General features: G+C 43.6%; 1 protein-coding gene across 2 annotated transcripts in view; it reads right to left on the bottom strand.

The window, feature by feature from the left end:
• SCNN1D (sodium channel epithelial 1 subunit delta) overlaps nucleotides 1-19,772 on the bottom strand; it is a 30,131-nt gene extending 10,359 nt beyond the window's left edge. The window contains exons 1-6 of one of the 2 annotated variants that reach the window (XM_072156012.1): nucleotides 19,665-19,772; nucleotides 4,059-4,299; nucleotides 3,446-3,630; nucleotides 1,920-2,026; nucleotides 952-1,115; nucleotides 632-730 (exon numbers count right to left, since the gene is read on the bottom strand). In XM_072156012.1, the coding sequence (XP_072012113.1) occupies nucleotides 632-730; nucleotides 952-1,115; nucleotides 1,920-2,026; nucleotides 3,446-3,630; nucleotides 4,059-4,169 (666 nt within the window). In that variant the 5' untranslated portion in view covers nucleotides 4,170-4,299; nucleotides 19,665-19,772. Of the gene's footprint in view, nucleotides 1-631; nucleotides 731-951; nucleotides 1,116-1,919; nucleotides 2,027-3,445; nucleotides 3,631-4,058; nucleotides 4,300-4,914; nucleotides 5,234-19,664 lie in introns of those variants that run through there. The other variant, XM_072156011.1, reaches the window with a different exon arrangement.
• Nucleotides 19,773-20,918: the final 1,146 nt, after the last annotated feature.

The raw sequence follows: 20,918 nt of genomic DNA, 5'->3' as shown, positions 1-20,918 counted from the left end.
CTTCCTTATTTAAGCAGTTTGTATAAATCGGCTTTCTGTCCTGTATCCACTGACAGCTGAGAGATAAAAGAACCTGATAAAGTCTAATGACATGACTTTTCCCTGGATGGCCTAATCTCCTTAGGGGGAAATATTCTTATTTTTCTAAAGTGGACAAAACTCTATTTCTATTTCTAACTGTATTTCTAAAGTATTTCAGATACACTGCTCACTACAGAAGAACTAAGCAGAAAAGAGGTAGTTTTTCTTAATCAAGTATATCACCAATTTTTGTATTATCACATGTGCTATTCATTTCTGAAATAAAAATAAATAGCTTCAAAGGTTTAATTGTGCTTTAACCAACGTTCTGCTTCATTACAATTTCACATTTAATGTATAACGATTAGTAAAAATACTCACTGATCTTTCTTTTAATTCTTTTTGGTGCATTTTCTCTCATTTTTATATCTTAACTCTTGGCAAACTGTACACTTTTTTAATGTGAGCCCCCACCCCAAATTCCATAGTAGCCTATCCAGTATTAGAAGTGAACCTCTACAAGGCTAATAATTCACAAGAAGTGTAATAAAATATAGGATTTATAAACATATCTAGATAATGTATCTCTTAAAACTAGCATTAGTTTTACCTGTTGTGTGTAGGATGAATTGTACAGCAACTGGAAGTCTAAGTTGCTCCCATCAAAGGTGCATTCACTGTATGGTTCTGCCAAACGGTTCACCTGATCCTGCAAAAGCATAGAATATATTATTATATATGCAAAACACAGGAATAATTCAATGTAATCTATGACTGGACAGGGTACTGGTGTCCAAGTGATGGAGAAGCAATTGCTGTTGATGCTTGAGTCTGCAAAAATAGTAGAAGTTCTAGGGTTTACAGGACTCTACAGAAATGGCTTAACCATAAGAGAGGTAATTAATGTCATGAATCTGGTTAATAACTCACTTGTCTAATACTGATTGATGTCTCAGTGCCCGGCCATATATCAAAACCTTCATGCTCTGCCAAGGGAGACTGGTTAGGGCTATGAATCATGACCTTAGCACCTGCTGCACTTGACAAAATAGGCATATTATCATTCTGGTCCGTTTTGAGTGTCAGCGACAATCCTAAAAAAAAAAAAATCCATTCAAGATTGGATGATAAAGTGCTTGAAGTTTTTATTGGAAAATAGCTAAATCACTTCTACTACTAGATATTGCAAAGAGACAAGTCCATCTATGACTTACTGCAGCTTAAGTCCTGTATTACGGTTTGGTCCATGTGCCATTTGCCAAACCAACTGTTAGAGGATTAGCCAAATTCACTTTATCATAGTGATCTATAAAACGCACATGTCACCAGGAATGTCCTTTTTAGCTGGTGACAGGTTCCGATAGAATATACTATGCCGATTTAAAAATGCCTTTGTCAGCATTTATAAATCATTTTAGTAGTTTATAATAGCTCAATTCACATTACTTGGCTCCCTGCCAGCAGCGTGTGCTGAGTCCTGGGAAGGGGGACGGGAGGCGCAGTCTGTGTGCCTGTGTATCCTCTTGCATCTGTCCTCTCCTCCACACCATCCCCCTCCCTCCTCTCCTGCTCAATGCACATGACAGGAAGTAGGGAGGGTAGAGGGAGTTGGATGAGTGTGGAGGAGGCCGGCACAGACACAAAGGCTGCAGCTGCCCCCATCTCGGGTCTAACCAGAGATTGCTAGCAGGGAGCCAGGTAATGTGAATTAAACTAATATAAACTACTGAGATTCAGAATGTTGAGAAAGGCATATCGGTCCCCAGTACGTTCGTGTTAATGAGTCCTAAGATCCATGCTACGTCTTTACAGAACATGTGTGTTTTATCCTTGTACGTACTTTAGCCAACCCTAGAATCTTCTGCTACTAGTTAGACCCTCTGTATAATAACACCTACCATACATCTTCCCAGGCTGAACTGTTGTCCATAGTTTGCTTTGACTCCTGTTTCCATTTAGAGTAATGCAGGAACCATATGTTGGGTGGTGAAAATGTGAAAAATCACTATTAGGGAATAAAAAGATGTGAAAGAATCATGAAAAGGAGAAACAAGTGATGTAAGAACCAGCAACGACAATATAAAATCTATTATCAATCTCTAATACTCAGCTAAAAAAACACTTGATCCAATTACTAATATGAGACAAAGATCCATCTTCTTTCACTACAGTGTTATATTAGCAATTACAAGCGCATTAGTCCATGTATATAATAATACGCACCCTGTACCTAGTATTACCTGTCATTCTTTTCCCCACATTTAACAATGTCCTTTTACACATTTATACAAAGAAAGGACACAAAATGACTAGTCACTGTGCAGGGAATTAGCACATTCTGAATAGGCTTGTACTACAGGTTCCTACATTCTAGTTGGTTGGGTGCCCCTTTGTTCCAGAAAGACTGCGATGAATGATCATTGGGGTCTGAAGCAGCAGGACCAGACCCCTACAAATTAGAAAGCGTTTCATACTAAGTATATATGCCATATTATGATATCTCTTCTCATTCTATCTCGTTCTTTTCAGTATGCAAGATGAGTAGAAATTGAAGAAAAGTGATCAAATGACAAAAGGTACAAATATAGACATTTTCCTATATCTTATTTCATAAAAGCAGTATCTCAGACTCTAAGCTTCCTCGTCTAAAAATAACACAAAATAAGCATTGTTGCTATAAATATTGCATTACCAGCAGGTCGCTTAAAACTATTACAAACAGGTTATTTGGAACAATAAAATTCTCCTTTCAATTCATCATTTGGGACACGCACAGCTCATGTTCTTGTACAGATAAGGTTTCATGCCTCATAAACCCTCAAAGAATTGGCATCTATCCTGAGCGTGAGAACTTAGAACTTTCTGTGCTTTGTACATGTAGGATTCCTGAACACAGACAACCCCTCCACACTTTTTAGTTCTCCATGATAGTCTCATAATATTAAAAGTACTTTTCTTACAAAAAGCCCTGTCTCTATTTTGAGATGTCCTTGATTGAATCTATGGCCCTAATCTCAAAAAAATGGAGCATCCTACGACAAATCTGTGTCAAATTCCTCTCTATGTACATACTCTTAATATATTGTATGAATTATTCTGTATGGTGATTGCTACAAAGTCAATTATCCCAATAATGGTGCAAATTTACCTATAAAGCCTCAGATATTGGGAAGCCCTGCACCAAAATCTTAAGGTCACCAACACAGTTAAAAGCTATGTCAGAGCTTGCGGCAATGGACTCATTCAGTGGCCCCCAGGTAAAACATTGCTTGGAGCCCCAGAAATGCCAAATCTTTGCCTGGCTAAAACAAACTATCACCGGGCACATGTGGCTTTGGTTAAACATTTTCATACCAAAACTGTACATGTAAGTAATAAGGGAAAAAGTACTTAAACTCTATAAATGAGTATCCTAGGAACAAACCTGCTGCACATGTGTCTATTGAAGTCACAAGTCAACACAAACTTCTGCACCAGGTTTTCAGGTATTTCGAGCACCAAAGGGATTTCGGACATGATATTCATGAAGTGAAATTTGTACCACTCGTGAAATGCATCCAATGCTGACCAGAACGAGCGGTAGTAGCAATCACCTCCGGTAGAATTGCACTATTAATGGAAGGTAATATAATCAGTGATGTTGAACATAACAAGGCAACAGAATACTGACTATTCTTTAAAGCAAGGAAAATGGCAGGAGAAAGGGAAGATAGAAGAACAAGGACCCATGCTGCCCTGTATAGCACAGCGTTGATGGTGTCAGGTGTTTCACCCATGCAAAGCTTATATCAGCCATCAATATCTAACCCATTTTATGTTATTAGGTCAAATATATAATAACAGCATAAAAAATAAACAGATACAAAATAGTAAAACTATATAATTTGGAAAAGTACGCATATAACATTTCTTGACTGTTTAAGGTGAATTGCATCTGTATATTTTTCCAATTTCCTGATTTCCTTGATTGCGCATGGGGCTGGTCAAAAATAGTATTACTGTAAGATTACACAGATATAACACATTAACCTTCTTACCAGTTTAAATCCCACTTTTTCCCTTGTTCCGTCATCAGTCTTGATTTTGGTCAGAGTAATTGATGTGTCTAAATGAAAAATCCCATCGTCTGCAACAGTTATATTGTCCATGATGTCTTTAAGATCAAGAATCTCTGTATCCTTGTGTAAATGCAGGGAACCATTGTAACCGTACAACGCGCTGAGTGTATCCTCTGCCAAATGATCCAGCTTGTTAAGGTATTCGTGTACCTGGCCAAACCTAGTTAAAGACATAAAATACCTCCTCAGTGACAAACATTGTGCAATTATGTTACCTGGAAAGGCTCTCAATGACATGTAACGGCTGGCCCCTGAGAGCTAGGCAGAACATACTGAATATGGTACGGAGAGATACCTGAACCACTCAACCAACAAACTGACTGGATTGCCAGTTGAAGGTTTCAGATTTTAGTAGTTGATTAGATTATAAAAACTATTTTCAATACTCTTTTACAGATTCCGCATTCAAGACCCTCATCTCTTAACCACCAAAGTCACTTCTATGTATATCTCCCCCTGATTAATGTCCAAATGCTTCCTTGATCCTTATAGGTCCCCCAACAAATACAAGCTGATCACTGGTTCTCTGAAAAGTAAGGCAATTCATGACTAAATGGTAAGGCAAAAATTGGCCATTCAAACCTAGGTTCAACATGGCACCTTTGATTCCAAATTTGCATAACTAAAATGGACCCAAACAGTATATAGGTGATATATAAGTGTAATATTACTATTGAATACATTGAAATATTGAATTTATTGAGTGATCCTACTTATTGGTGTTCCTACAATTTCATATATCAAATGATCCTTTACTCATTTGAGAATTGAATACCTATAAGGGTTCAGATTGCAGATGGTGATGGCAGGAAAGTCTACTTGCTTTGACTGTAGTGAAATGGCAAAATTAGTTGGATACGACCAGTAATCGTTGAAGGTTGCTCCAAACTGCCAATACATCATCCCGAATGAGCAAAAGAAAAGGAAAACCCAAAAGCCAGTCTTCATTTTGTTTCTCCTGGAGCAGTTTAGTCTGATTGTTCCATGGATGGTGGTGTTATCACAGAAGAACTCAAACAGCTCTGTGAAGGATTCATAAAACTCCCACCAGCCTTCTTCATTTTTTTCTGTCTCGGTGGACTCCATATTGAAAAAGCACTGACACAAAGCAGAGAACATGAGATGACATGGATCATACTCATCCACCGCACATTTATACAATAAGTAAAGAATATTGTGATACTGTGAAATTGCTTATAATAAATTCTTTACAATTTTATTCATTAGCTTACCATATAATGTGGCATTTAGAGGAATGAAAAACTCTAAGATTATTAATGTCAAGATTAATAATTGAATGAAAATAAGGTAGCAAATCACTTTTTTTATTGTTATATATTAACCATATATATGTCATCTATGCATACATTCTATACATTACACATATAATGATAATCTATCAGTTAAGAATAATTTCTAAACAAATGTCATTTGTGTTATATATTATTTTTAAATTACAAAAAAAAAAATAAAAAAATCATACATTCCCTATAATTTAATGAGAGGAATCATGAAAATATTTTTTAAATGATAAAACAATATTAAAAATGACTATTTGCTGCCTGATGTCTTGGCTCTTACCTAGGACTGTTCACTTGCAAAGCTGCTATGCAAAGAGACTGTCACCTACTGCTGCTGACACCTGCCTTATAAAGTCTGGAGGGTGGACTCCTCATAGAGGAAGTGCCAGAACAGTTTGAATATGATGGAATATGAACACATAGGAAAATAGGAACAAATCATTGTAGCACATTCCCCTCCAAATACAGACTCCATTTCTATGAAATAAATATGCAGAATTCAATGGGGAAATGTATTAACATGCAGCTTTCTGAAGCAGTTTTTTTTATTTTAAAGGGGCTGTCCAGTTCACAGGATAAAGGGGACAACCCCTTTAACTTGGGGGTACACTCACTATTGTATAGGACTGTTTGAGGGTATGTAACTAGTACAAGGCTCTGCTTAACCAGGTGATATAAAAATAATATTTATATATAAAGAGATATTCTGTAATTATTTGATCCCTGTGTTTAAGAAATAGTTATTCAAAGTGTTGTCAGATGCCTTCTGTCCTATTACTGAAACTGATTACCTACCCTAAGAAAAATGATCAATAAATCATTAATTTATCACAATTGATCACTTAAAAAAATCCCAGAATATCCCTTTAACATGAGAGAATTTATTAGTTTTTTGTGTATTTTATTTTCTATCACTTTTAGTAAATTTGGCAGATTTATCAAGACAAAGGAAAGGGGAACTTGCTCTGATCTCTCTGAGTCTCTGTTCTGTTCTTCAGAATTGTCCCCACTAGTGGGAGATAGAGAGGCTTTTATGATATTTGTATGGAGCTTAAGCCATTTCAAAGCTAATTTCAAGGGCATCTACAGCACAGCTGCTAAAGGTTCTGAAATTGCTGTGGCTGCCCTATATTTTAACAAATCGGTTGTGAAGAATATAAGAAAGAAGAGATTTGGAAATAGATAATGATTCTATTGACAGCAGTGCCAGCTTCTTATACTAATATATACTAATGTTAATCCTATAACCTTGAGGTGCACATTATGATCAAGTGATTAAACTTAGAAATGTCAACAGCTATTACAAATCGCTCCAATATCTCTTGTGCAACACGAAAACATTTGTAACACACATTATGTTCCCAAAAGAAAGACAGAACAAAAATTATAGGTTTAATGGGAATATTATGTAATTTGCAAGTGGAGGCAGATCAGTCCTATTGTTGTGTGAATTGGGATGCATTACCAATGATAACCACTCTACAATGTATGGCACTATACTAGGTAAGCAATAAAGAGGCTGCAGCATCTATCTTGACGTATAATGATTGCACCGATCCCATGTGGACACTATTGAGCGCATTCACCTCTATGAGACAGAACTGAAATCCTATCACTCATTGCAGGACTTGTTTAAAGGGGAATTCTGAGTATAACACAATTTAGAAGGAGGTTCCCAGGTAGGAGACTCTCCATCATGGCGTTCATATATCTTAATATGGAATTATAGGCAGTGGTTGTTCTCATGAAACATGCTGCACATACATAAATAGAAGCTATTGTTCCATTGTATTATTACTATTGCATATCTATCATACTAGTACATATCTACATTAAATGATTGGTCATAATGGGATGAAACAGGATCCTACCAGAATCCTAGTGCATGGTTGCCATTATAATACCATATCATTTTCTGCAGAAATGGAAAACATGATTTATGTATTACACATACGCTGAGGTGATGAGAAATAAGGTCATTGCATCACTTGTATACTTATAAATACAACAGGAAGGGGAAGTGCACTATTTGAATATTACTAAGAGCTCCATGTACGCAGGGCACCCGTAATGACCTGTAATGCGGTGGCCACAACGTCTAGAAATCATACGCTATCTTTGGTATTTTTATCATCTATGTCATATCCTTGGTATTGGATTGCAACAGTTGACTTTCTAAGGCTAAGTTCACAACTGTGTTCATCAGGTTCATTACAAATTCAATTATTAGGTAAAAACAGTGCAGCCCACGTATTTTTCCTGCTATAAATAACGGATGAGTAATGGAAGATAATGCAAGGTCCATTAATGGGGAACGAATAGTAAACCGAAGAGCTACATGCTCCGTGATTACCAACGCATTTCAGGCATAAATAACGAATACTTAACGAATAATGGGGAACAAATGGTGAACGGAAGAGCTTTATGCTCCATGATTACAAATACTATCCAGTTCACATCCTCCATCCTGTCATATTTGCTATCCTCGACAATAGACAATAGAAGGTGGATACTTCTGAACAAAATATGTAAGCCCAGCTCATACTCTAGATCTAATTGAGCAAACACTGACATCCATTTGTATTAACTTGGAAAGGAGCAGGAAAACAATGGGATATGTGCTTGGGAAGAAAGTTGAATACAAATTTAGGAAAACGAGGCAGCTAGCTGGGTAACACGGAGGAGAGAGGAAGGCAGGTAAGTCCTGATGTGACACATGACAGCAAGGAAGATAGACATAATCTATATGGAGAAGGGACATGAGAGATATGTGTCACAGCAGATTTACCCAGAATTTTAGAGAGGATGGCAGATTATAGATACAGACTGCAGGATGGAAATCAACCTGAAGATTGCATGTGATTAGACGCCCATTGATGCCCCTTAAGCATATATGGGAGATTCACCAGGTCTTGAATGCCCGTTTCTGGAAATACAAGCCCTGAAATAAGTACAGTTTCTTTCAAACCGCCAATAATTGCAATTATTTATGCCCTCACTAAGTGGTCATGGAGTGCAGTTTCTGCACCATGTTTGCTACAAGCTAAAGCTGGAGCCCATGCAGGCACAGTTTGTAGTCTAATTCTATGCCAGGCAATTATATCACCAGCAAGCCGGGAGATGGATTGATCAGGATTGTCAAAGCCGCCTTATACACTCACCGGCCACTTTATTAGGTACACCTGTCCAACTGCTCGTTAACACTTAATTTCTAATCAGCCAATCACATGGCGGCATTTAGGCATGTAGACATGGTCAAGACAATCTCCTGCAGTTCAAACCGAGCATCAGTATGGGGAAGAAAGGTGATTTGAGGCCTTTGAACGTGGCATGGTTGTTGGTGCCAGAAGGGCTGGTCTGAGTATTTCAGAAACTGCAGATCTACTGGGATTTTCACGCACAACCATCTCTAGGGTTTACAGAGAATGGTCCAAAAAAGAAAAAACATCCAGTGAGTGGCAGTTCTGTGGTCGGAAATGCCTTGTTGATGCCAGAGGTCAGAGGAGAATGGGCAGACTGGTTCGAGCTGATAGAAAGGCAACAGTAACTCAAATCGCCACCCGTTACAACCAAGGTAGGCAGAAGAGCATCTCTGAATGCACAGTACGTCGAACTTTGAGGCAGATGGGCTACAGCAGCAGAAGACCACACCGGGTGCCACTCCTTTCAGCTAAGAACAGGAAACTGAGGCTACAATTTGCACAAGCTCATCGAAATTGGACAGTAGAAGATTGGAAAAACGTTGCCTGGTCTGATGAGTCTCGATTTCTGCTGCGACATTCGGATGGTAGGGTCAGAATTTGGCGTCAACAACATGAAAGCATGGATCCATCCTGCCTTGTATCAACGGTTCAGGCTGGTGGTGGTGGTGTCATGGTGTGGGGAATATTTTCTTGGCACTCTTTGGGCCCCTTGGTACCAATTGAGCATCGTTGCAATGCCACAGCCTACCTGAGTATTGTTGCTGACCATGTCCATCCCTTTATGACCACAATGTACCCAACATCTGATGGCTACTTTCAGCAGGATAATGCGCCATGTCATAAAGCTGGAATCATCTCAGACTGGTTTCTTGAACATGACAATGAGTTCACTGTACTCAAATGGCCTCCACAGTCACCAGATCTCAATCCAATAGAGCATCTTTGGGATGTGGTGGAACGGGAGATTCGCATCATGGATGTGCAGCCGACAAATCTGCGGCAACTGTGTGATGCCATCATGTCAATATGGACCAAAATCTCTGAGGAATGCTTCCAGCACCTTGTTGAATCTATGCCACGAAGAATTGAGGCAGTTTTGAAGGCAAAAGGGGGTCCAACCCATTACTAGCATGGTGTACCTAATAAAGTGGCCGGTGAGTGTACATCCAGCGAAGCGGAATGGTGGGGTTTTCATCATTTTCTGGCATACAAAGCGCCAATGTATGATGAATTCCCCCTTAAAGTTTGTTGAATTGTGATTAGAGATGAGCGAACACTAAAATGCTCGGGTACTCGTTATTCGAGACGAACTTTTCCCGATGCTCGAGTGCTCGTCTCGAATAACGAACCCCATTGAAGTCAATGGGAGACTCGAGCATTTTTCAAGGGGACCAAGGCTCTGCACAGGGAAGCTTGGCCAAACACCTGGGAACCTCAGAAAAGGATGGAAACACCACGGAAATGGACAGGAAACAGCAGGGGCAGCATGCATGGATGCCTCTGAGGCTGCATAATCGCACCATTATGCCAAAACTATGGGCAACAGCATGGCCATGACAGAGTGACAGAATGAAGCTAGATAGCATCTAAAACATCCAATAATTGACCCTGACACTATAGGGGACGGCATGCAGAGGCAGCGGCAGCAGGCTAGAGAGTGTCATGGCGACATACCCTAAATGGACTCAGGCTTCAAACCAATGGGTGGCAGAGAGGAACCAAAGGAGGTGAGCAAGAAGCGCTCAAATAATATCGGTACATGATAAAAGTTTGCCAGTATATTTTGTGGATTACACAGCAGGGTGGCGACAAAGTTAACATGGAAGCCATGAAAACAACCCAAAATTCTGCCTGACACAGCTCGTTTGATAAGGGGACCATGTATGGAGGCAGTGAACTAGTAGTAGATTAAAGGTGCTGCAGTTAAAACTATGTTAGTTGGATCTTGGCATGGAGCTGGTGCTCCGCTGCCAGGCGAGCTTTCGCCAATCCAAGCCCCTGTCTATAGGCTACTCCCCAAACAGCACTTCTAAGAACCTTTTGTATAAGATCAAGTGTAGTAGCGTTCTTATAAGTTTAGGATATGGCGGGTGAGGGGAATGTAAACAGATGCGCAAGAAGCGCTGAAATAATATCCCTAAATGGTAAAAGTTTGCAAGTATATTTTGGGGATTACACAGCAGGGTGGCGACAAAGTTAACAACTTTGATGTGGAATGCCCTGTAATAGCTCTTGGGCGGTGTGCCTTTTATCGCCTAGGCTCAGCAGTTTCAGCACCGCCTGCTGTCGCTTAGCGACGGCACTGCTGCTGTGCCTAGAGCTACCGACTGATGGCGCCATGCCCACGGATGGTAATTCGGAGGAGGAGGAGGTGGAGGAGGGGTGGGAGGAGGTATAGTAGGCCTTTGAGACCTGGACCGAGGTAGGCCCCGCAATTCTCTGCGTCGGCAGTATATGACCAGCCCCAGGGTCAGACTCGGTCCCAGCCTGCACCAAGTTAAGTGTAGTAGCGTTCTTATAAGTTTGGGATATGGCGGGTGAGGGGAATGTAAACAGATGCGCAAGAAGCGCATGATGCGCATGGAGCTGGCGTTCCGCTGCCAGGCGAGCTTTCGCCAATCCAAGCCCCTGTCTCTAGGCTACTCCCCAAACAGCACTTCTAAGAACCTTTTGTATAAGATCAAGTGTAGTAGCGTTCTTATAAGTTTAGGATATGCCGGGTGAGGGGAATGTAAACAGATGCGCAAGAAGCGCTGAAATAATATCCCTAAATGGTAAAAGTTTGCCAGTATATTTTGTGGATAACACAGCAGGGTGGCGACAAAGTTAACAACTTTGATGTGGAATCCATGAAAACAACCCAAATTTCTGCCTGACACACCTCGTTTGATAAAGGGACGATGTATGGAGGCAGCTATATGGACGACTTTTGGAGGTAGCAATGGAGACAACGTGTGGAGGCTGCTATGGAGACAATTTAATTTGGATAGTGCCTGTATGTGGCAGTCCCAAACATTTTTCAAACCAGAGGAGCAGGTAGGTGGCCCTCCAGTAAAATGGGATAGATTGAGTGCCTGTATGTGGCAGTCCCAAAAATGTTTCAAACCAGAGGAGCAGGTAGGTGGCCCTCCAGTAAAATGGAATAGATTGAGTGCCTGTATGTGGCAGTCCCAAAAATTGTTCAAACCAGAGGAGCAGGTAGGTGGCCCTGCAGTAAAATGGAATAGATTGAGTGCCTGTATGTGGCAGTCCCAAAAATTGTTCAAACCAGAGGAGCAGGTAGGTGGCCCTGCAGTAAAATGGAATAGATTGAGTGCCTGTATGTGGCAGTCCCAAAAATGTTTCAAACCAGAGGAGCAGGTAGGTGGCCCTCCAGTAAAATGGAATAGATTGAGTGCCTGTATGTGGCAGTCCCAAAAATTGTTCAAACCAGAGGAGCAGGTAGGTGGCCCTGCAGTAAAATGGAATAGATTGAGTGCCTGTATGTGGCAGTCCCAAAAATTTTTTAAAACAGAGGACCGGGTAGGTGGCCCTCCAGAAAAATGGAATAGATTGAGTGCCTGTATGTGGCACTCACAAAAATTGTTTCAAACAGAGGACCGGGTAGGTGGCCCTCCAGAAAAATTAAATGCATGAAGTACTATAGCAAGAGCCAGTGGGCCCTGTCAAAAAATAGCCATTTTCCTCTGCTTTACTGTACAAAGAAGAGGAGAAGGAGGAAAATGAGGAGGAGGAGGAGGAGTGGATCAATTATTCAGGTTGAGCTTCCTTCACCTGGTGGAGATTGGAAATTCTGAGAAATCCAGCCTTTATTCATTTTAATAAGCGTCAGCCTGTCAGCGCTGTCAGTCGACAGGCGTGTACGCTTATCGGTGATGATGCCACCAGCTGCACTGAAAACCCGCTCGGACAAGACGCTAGCGGCAGGGCAGGCAAGAACCTCCAAGGCGTACAGCGCCAGTTCGTGCCACATGTCCAGCTTTGAAACCCAGTAGTTGTAGGGAGCTGTGTGATCATTTAGGACGATGGTATGGTCAGCTACGTACTCCCTCACCATCTTTCTGTAAAGATCAGCCCTACTCTGCCGAGACTGGGGACAGGTGACAGTGTCTTGCTGGGGTGACATAAAGCTGGCAAAAGCCTTGTAAAGCGTACCCTTGCCAGTGCTGGACAAGCTGCCTGCTCGCCTACTCTCCCTCGCTACTTGTCCCGCAGAACTACGCACTCTGCCGCTAGCGCTGTCAGAAGGGAAATACTGTTTCAGCTTGTGCACCAGGGCCTGCTGGTATTCATGCATTCTCACACTCCTTTCCTCTCCAGGGATGAGAGTGGGAAGATTTTGCTTGTACCGTGGGTCCAGGAGAGTGAACACCCAGTAATCGGTGCTGGAATAAATTCTTTGAACGCGAGGGTCACGGGATAGGCAGCCTAGCATGAAATCTGCCATATGCGCCAGAGTACCAACGCGTAAGAATTCACTCCCCTCACTGGCCTGACTGTCCATTTCCTCCTCCTCCAACTCCTCCAACTCCTCTTCTTCTGCCCATACACGCTGAACAGTGAAGGACTCAACAATGGTCCCCTCTTGTGTCTCGCCAACATTCTCCTCCTCTTCCTCCTCATCCTCCTCCACCTCCACCTCCTCCGATATGCGCTGAGAAACAGACCTAAGGGTGCTTTGGCTATCAACAAGGGAATATTCTTCCCCCGTCTCTTGTGACGAGCGCAAAGCTTCCGACTTCATGCTGACCAGAGAGTTTTTCAACAGGCCAAGCAGCGGGATGGTGAGGCTGATGATGGCGGCATCGCCACTGACCATCTGTGTTGACTCCTCAAAGTTACTCAGCACCTGACAGATATCAGACATCCACGTCCACTCCTCATTGTAGACTTGAGGAAGCTGACTGACCTGACTACCAGTTCTGGTGGAAGTTGACATCTGGCAGTCTACAATCGCTCTGCGCTGCTGGTAAACTCTGGATAACATGGTCAGTGTTGAATTCCACCTCGTGGGCACGTCGCACAACAGTCGGTGAGCGGGCAGTTGGAGGCGGCGCTGCGCTGCCCTGAGAGTGGCAGCATCTGGGCTGGACTTCCTGAAATGAGCACAGATGCGGCGCACCTTCGTGAGCAAATCAGACAGATTGGGGTATGTCTTGAGGAAAGGCATGGCACATGTGTCAGTCTGCCGAGTTGCAGAGCCGCCACCAGGTTACGGCCGTTGTCACACACAACCATTCCCGGCTTGAGGTTCAGCGGTGCCAGCCACAGATCAGTCTGCGCCGTGATGCCCTGTAATAGCTCTTGGGCGGTGTGCCTTTTGTCGCCTAGGCTCAGCAGTTTGAGCACCGCCTGCTGTCGCTTAGCGACGGCACTGCTGCTGTGCCTAGAGCTACCGACTGATGGCGCCGTGCCCACGGATGGTAGTTCGGAGGAGGAGGTGGAGGAGGGGTGGGAGGAGGAGGAGGCATAGTAGGCCTGAAACACCTGGACCGAGGTAGGCCCCGCAATCCTCGGCGTCGGCAGTATATGAGCAGCCCCAGGGTCAGACTCGGTCCCAGCCTCCACCAAGTTAACCCAATGTGCCGTCAGCGATATATAGTGGCCCTGCCCGGCAGCACTCGTCCACGTGTCCGTGGTCAGGTGGACCTTGTCAGAAACGGCGTTGGTCAGGGCACGGATGATGTTGTCTGACACGTGCTGGTGCAGGGCTGGGACGGCACATCGGGAAAAGTAGTGGCGGCTGGGGACCGAATACCGAGGGGCGGCCGCCGCCATGAGGTTGCGAAAGGCCTCGGTCTCTACTAGCCTATAGGGCAGCATCTCCAGGCTAAGCAATCTGGAGATGTGCACATTAAGGGCTTGGGCGTGCGGGTGGGTTGCACTATATTTGCGTTTCCGCTCCAGCGTCTGGGGTATGGAGAGCTGAACGCTGGTGGATGCTGTGGAGGATCGTGGAGGCGACGATGGGGTTTTTGTGCCAGGGTCCTGGGCAGGGGGCTGACTAGCAGCTGACACAGGGGAAGGAGCAGTGGTGTGCACGGCCGGAGGTGAACGGGCTTGTTGCCACTGAGTGGGGTGCTTAGCATTCATATGCCTGCGCATACTGGTGGTAGTTAAGCTAGTAGTGGTGGAACCCCTGCTGAGCCTGGTTTGGCAAATGTTGCACACCACAGTCCGTCGGTCATCCGGTGTTTCCTTAAAGAACCTCCACACTTCTGAAGATCTAGCCCTCGCCGCAAGAGCCCTCACCACGGGAGCTTCACTAGTTGACAGTGGCGCTGATGCACCAGCTCTGGCCCTGCCTCTCCGTCTGGCCCCACCACTGCCTCTTCCAACCTGTTCAGGTCGAGGACTCTCCTCCGTCTCAGAAGCACTGTGTTCACCCGGCCTCTCAACCCAGCTTGGGTCTGTCACCTCATCATCCTCCGATCCCTCAGTCTGCTCCCCCCTCGGACTTCCTGCCCTGACAACAACTTCCCCACTGTCTGACAACCGTGTCTCCTCATCGTCGGACACCTCTTTACACACTTCCACTACGTCAAGAAGGTCATCATCACCCACAGACTGTGACTGGTGGAAAACCTGGGCATCGGAAAATTGCTCATCAGCAACCGGACAAGTGGTTTGTGACTGTGGGAAGGGTCCAGAAAACAGTTCCTCAGAGTATGCCGGTTCAAATGGCAAATTTTGCTGGGAGGGGGCAGACTGGGGGGGAGGAGGCTGAGGTGCAGGAGCTGGAGGAGTGCCGATTTCGGTGACATGGGTGGACTGCGTGGAAGACTGACTGGTGGACAAATTGCTCGAAGCATTGTCGGCAATCCACGACATCACCTGTTCGCACTGTTCTGGCCTCAACAGTGCTCTACCACGAGTCCCAGTAACTTCAGACATGAACCTAGGGAGTGTAGCTCTGCGGCGTTCCCCTGCTCCCTCATCAGCAGGTGGTGTCTCACCCCGCCCAGGACCACGGCCTCTGACCCCTGCAGTAGTTGGACGCCCACGTCCCCGCCCTCGTCCTCTACCCCTAGCCCTCGGGTTAAACATTTTTAAAATGAGAGTTATAACTTTTTTTTTTTTTTTTACTTCTTTTTGTTTTTTTTGGTGTTTTTTTGTGTTTTTTTTTTTTTGTGTTTTTTGGTTTTTTTTGAGTTTTTAAAACCAAACAATCCTATCCTATTGCTATGGCTATTTTCTAGCCAAGTATCAAAGGAAGCACACTACTATGCCAGATGAGATGACACTGAGTTATTGCCTAATAGAAATCCAACCCCTACTGAATTTTGCCACTTCGGCCTTTGCTATGGATATGTGCGCCACTAAGCGCAGAACACAGCGGTCGCAAGTCTCACTACAAATTGCTCAGAATTGGCAAGTACATGCACTGCAGAAACTACAGCCACCAGCAGATCAACCAGAAATCAAATATATAGAACGCTACTGTAGGCTTCAAGAAGCTGTTTGTATTCTCCTCTGGCTATTTTCTAGCCAAGTATCAAAGGAAGCACACTACTATGCCAGATGAGATGACACTGAGTTATTGCCTAATAGAAATCCAACCCCTACTGAATTTTGCCACTTCGGCCTTTGCTATGGATATGTGCGCCACTAAGCGCAGAACACAGCGGTCGCAAGTCTCACTACAAATTGCTCAGAATTGGCAAGTACATGCACTGCAGAAACTACAGCCACCAGCAGATCAACCAGAAATCAAATATATAGAACGCTACTGTAGGCTTCAAGAAGCTGTTTGTATTCTCCTCTGGCTATTTTCTAGCCAAGTATCAAAGGAAGCACACTACTATGCCAGATGAGATGACACTGAGTTATTGCCTAATAGAAATCCAACCCCTACTGAATTTTGCCACTTCGGCCTTTGCTATGGATATGTGCGCCACTAAGCGCAGAACACAGCGGTCGCAAGTCTCACTACAAATTGCTCAGAATTGGCAAGTACATGCACTGCAGAAACTACAGCCACCAGCAGATCAACCAGAAATCAAATATATAGAACGCTACTGTAGGCTTCAAGAAGCTGTTTGTATTCTCCTCTGGCTATTTTCTAGCCAAGTATCAAAGGAAGCACACTACTATGCCAGATGAGATGACACTGAGTTATTGCCTAATAGAAATCCAACCCCTACTGAATTTTGCCACTTCGGCCTTTGCTATGGATATGTGCGCCACTAAGCGCAGAACACAGCGGTCGCAAGTCTCACTACAAATTGCTCAGAATTGGCAAGTACATGCACTGCAGAAACTACAGCCACCAGCAGATCAACCAGAAATCAAATATATAGAACGCTACTGTAGGCTTCAAGAAGCTGTTTGTATTCTCCTCTGGCTATTTTCTAGCCAAGTATCAAAGGAAGCACACTACTATGCCAGATGAGATGACACTGAGTTATTGCCTAATAGAAATCCAACCCCTACTGAATTTTGCCACTTCGGCCTTTGCTATGGATATGTGCGCCACTAAGCGCAGAACACAGCGGTCGCAAGTCTCACTACAAATTGCTCAGAATTGGCAAGTACATGCACTGCAGAAACTACAGCCACCAGCAGATCAACCAGAAATCAAATATATAGAACGCTACTGTAGGCTTCAAGAAGCTGTTTGTATTCTCCTATGGCTATTTTCTAGCCAAGTATCAAAGGAAGCACACTACTATGCCAGATGAGATGACACTGAGTTATTGCCTAATAGAAATCCAACCCCTACTGAATTTTCCCACTTCGGTCTTTGCTATGGATATGTGTGCCACTAAGAGCTAAACACAACGGTAGCAAGTCCCCCTGCTAATTCCTCACAAAATGGTAAAAGATGCAAATTAAAATAAAAAAAGTAGAACGTTATTGTAGCCCTAAGAAGGGCTGTTGGGTTCTTTGAGAATCACTCCTGCCTAACAGTAAGCTAATAGAACACCCTAACGCTTTCCCTGACCAGCAGCAGCTCTCTCCCTAGCGGCATCCAGAGACAGAATGATCCGAGCAGCGCGGCCAGCGGCTAGTCTATCCCAGGGTCACCTGATCTGGCCAGCCAACCACTGCTATCGACGTGTAAGGGTACCACGTCATGCTGGGTGGAGTGCAGAGTCTCCTGGCTTGTGATTGGCTCTGTTTCTGGCCGCCAAAAAGCAAAACGGCGGGAGCTGCCATTTTCTCGAGCGGGCGAAGTATTCGTCCGAGTAACGAGCAGTTTCGAGTACCCTAATGCTCGACCGAGCATCAAGCTCGGACGAGCATGTTCGCTCATCTCTAATTGTGATGTATCCTGTATGCTTTCACATTTGCAACAAGCACTGACCAGGCAGCTGCAAAGGGAGATAAGATCATGGGATGCAACCAAAGGGCGTAGAGTCACATGGCAAGTAGACTTTATTAACTAGTACATAAAGGAGAAGAGCAGGTCACACATGTACAACTGTAGCCGCTTCTCTGAAAGCAAGTCTGTCTATGTACAATATGTGCATAAGTAGAAACCTGACCAAAAAACTTAGTTCGCCAAATTTCTTGTTGCAGTATCCATATCAGGGGTGTAGATGTTGGAGTTGCACAGGCAGCAATCACATTAAAGCTCCAGAACATGATGAGACTGAAGGTTTTTACACAAACATGGTCACCATAATGTATTTATAATCAAACTATTCACCATTTTCTCTCCAATTCTGTCATGTATGATATTCAGGCACCAGGCAATAGTTTGTTACCTAAATAAAGCACCTTAACCAACCCCCGGGGCCGCGCACCATGAACTCTCATTGCATTCATTAGCCGACCTATATTTCCTTTTTATTTGGCTGGAGACTGATTCTTTTGTTTCTATAGAGATAGTAGTCATGATATATAATTATCAGTCATTATTCTTTAATTAATTAAATGCAAATGTTCATGATGCAAAATCTCAAGGCTGGAATGTGAAAGGGAAACAATTATTCATTGTGCAAGAGGAACATTTTGTAAATATTAAAATAAGGACTGGATTCAATCCATAGGTCGGGTTTTGTTACCTGTATTGATTTATTTTTTATTAATTTTTGCAAGATAAGATCAATAAGGTGAGAAGGATTATACTATGTGGGTCCATTAAAGTTAATATTATACTATGCTAGCAGGTAGGGCAAGGCTTGGATATGGGTGTGGTTCTGGAAAAAAAGGGAGCATGGTACTCCAGGGACATTTGCTCATAGATCCAGAATCTATGCACGTGGTAATTTTTTATATTTGTTATCTTTCCTTCTAAAATAAACTTTTATACTTATGCTAATGATATTGAAAAGCTCCTAGGGGTGTAACCAGAGCCCCTCTATGCTGCAGATTCACATGCCTTTACAGTGTACAAGGAGCACTCCCCCCTCCCGCTGTGTGCTAAAAATTCCTCTGCTTCAGTGAGATTTCATCAGGCAGAGGGAGGGGAATGTGTTGAGGGAGCAGGAGAAGGGGATAACACCCCAGGAGTTCATGAAGCACATTTGCATAATTTTAAAAGTTGATTTTAGAAGGAAGGAGGCCATGGATAACAAATAAGAAGATTACCTCACTCACATTGCCTAAATTTATGTATAAGTGTTCCTGTTTGAGTTTTGATATTAGATTTCCTTTATAGGGGTTATCCGGGTTTTAAAAACTACTGAGGGCCGGGCTGGGGAGGGCTATTTAAAAATAATAAACATCCACTTACCTCCTCCCGCGCCGCCGATGTCCCTTCGATCAGTGCCCCTGTTTGTGGCCGGCTCCTCCCATCCGTCCCTATCTCTCAGCGTTGTAAGCGCCGGCCGGAAGCTCCCTGTGCGGGAGATCGGCAGTGCCGGACGAGGTGAGTACATGTTTATTATGATTAAATAGCCCGCCCCAGCACTGCACTCAGTTATTTTTAAAACCTGGATAACCCCTTTAATATGATAACATTTTTCTAGGTACTATAGAACTGAATATAGGGGTGTCTGGAGTGACACTCCACCGGCTGCCTCTGAATTTTTGCACATAGTAGGGAATTCCAGAGTGGACATTTAATACCCTACCTTAGGAGGACGGTAGATTAATGGGGTAAAATCTGGGGGCAGGTTCCATTTAAGTAGGCAAACTTGCAAAAGAAGAGTTGTCCTAGTTTTCCATTTTGAAGGTCCTTCTGAAAATAAAGGCAGTAACATGGTTGGATTGTAAGTCTACATCACATTCAGAGTGCTGGCTCGCTCTGCTGCATCAAGCCAGGTTTTAGCTCCCATGCTCCTCTGTTTTTCCACACATCACACAGGCTGCCAGAGTTGAGGCCTGTGTAATACTAGATGCGGCACAGATGATGTGTTATTATGATCCACCTGTGTGATGTCACCAAGCGTTGCCTGCGCCGCAGCGCATCCAGGTGCCAAGAGAAGGCAGATAGGAACAAGGAAAGTATTTTTCTTTTTTCAATACCATCACTGTAACTGTTGGATACTGGGGAGATCTCTGTGACTATTAGCTAATGGGGACAGGCTTCGTGACTACCAACTAATGGGGGCAGCCTTAATGTTTAATGGCTACTGCGCGGGTACTGTGATTACTGGCTAAAGGGGGCAGGCGCTGTGACTGCTCTCTAGCGGGGGCACCACTGTTACTACTGGGGGCATCACTGTGACAAATGGTTACTGAGGGCATTAATCTGACAACTGGCTATTGGGGAAGGCATTGGGGTTTCTGGCGGCAAACACTGTTATTACTGGTTACTCCAAATAGGCATGGTGATTTATGGCTACTGGGGCATCTTTGTTACTGCTAGGTACTGGGGCAGGAATAGTGACTACTGGCTACTGGGGGCAAGCAATATGACTACTGGATACTGGGGTCAGGCATTGTGACTACTGGCTACTGGGGGCAAGCACTGTGACTACTGGCTACTGTGGACAGGCTCTGTGACTACCGGCTACTCTGTAAGGGCACTGTGACAGTTGGGTACCATTTTCAGGCACTGTGACAAGATTATCTTCTGTGGGTAGTTTGCTATGATAATTGACCACCATTACTATATTAAGGACTATGAGGGAAATGTTACTATATTGGTTACTGTGGGGACATAACAGTGATCTCCAGGGGAACAACAGAACACTATTACGTTTGTGATTAGAAGATGAAGGAGATGATAATGAAGTAAGGAACCAAAAATGTTTGTGTTGCTAAATATGCAGAGACGTGACGGGAGAAGCTGAAATGGCTGGCATTACACATAAGATCACAATTCTATACTCAATACTCAATATTTTGTACATTGAGCTTGGTTCTATTTTTATATACTTCCA

This window comes from Engystomops pustulosus, chromosome 6 (assembly GCF_040894005.1).
Source record: "Engystomops pustulosus chromosome 6, aEngPut4.maternal, whole genome shotgun sequence".
NCBI lineage: Eukaryota > Metazoa > Chordata > Amphibia > Anura > Leptodactylidae > Engystomops > Engystomops pustulosus.
The sequence above is the reverse complement of the archived record's forward strand: the minus strand, read 5'-3'. Positions and strand labels throughout refer to the sequence as shown.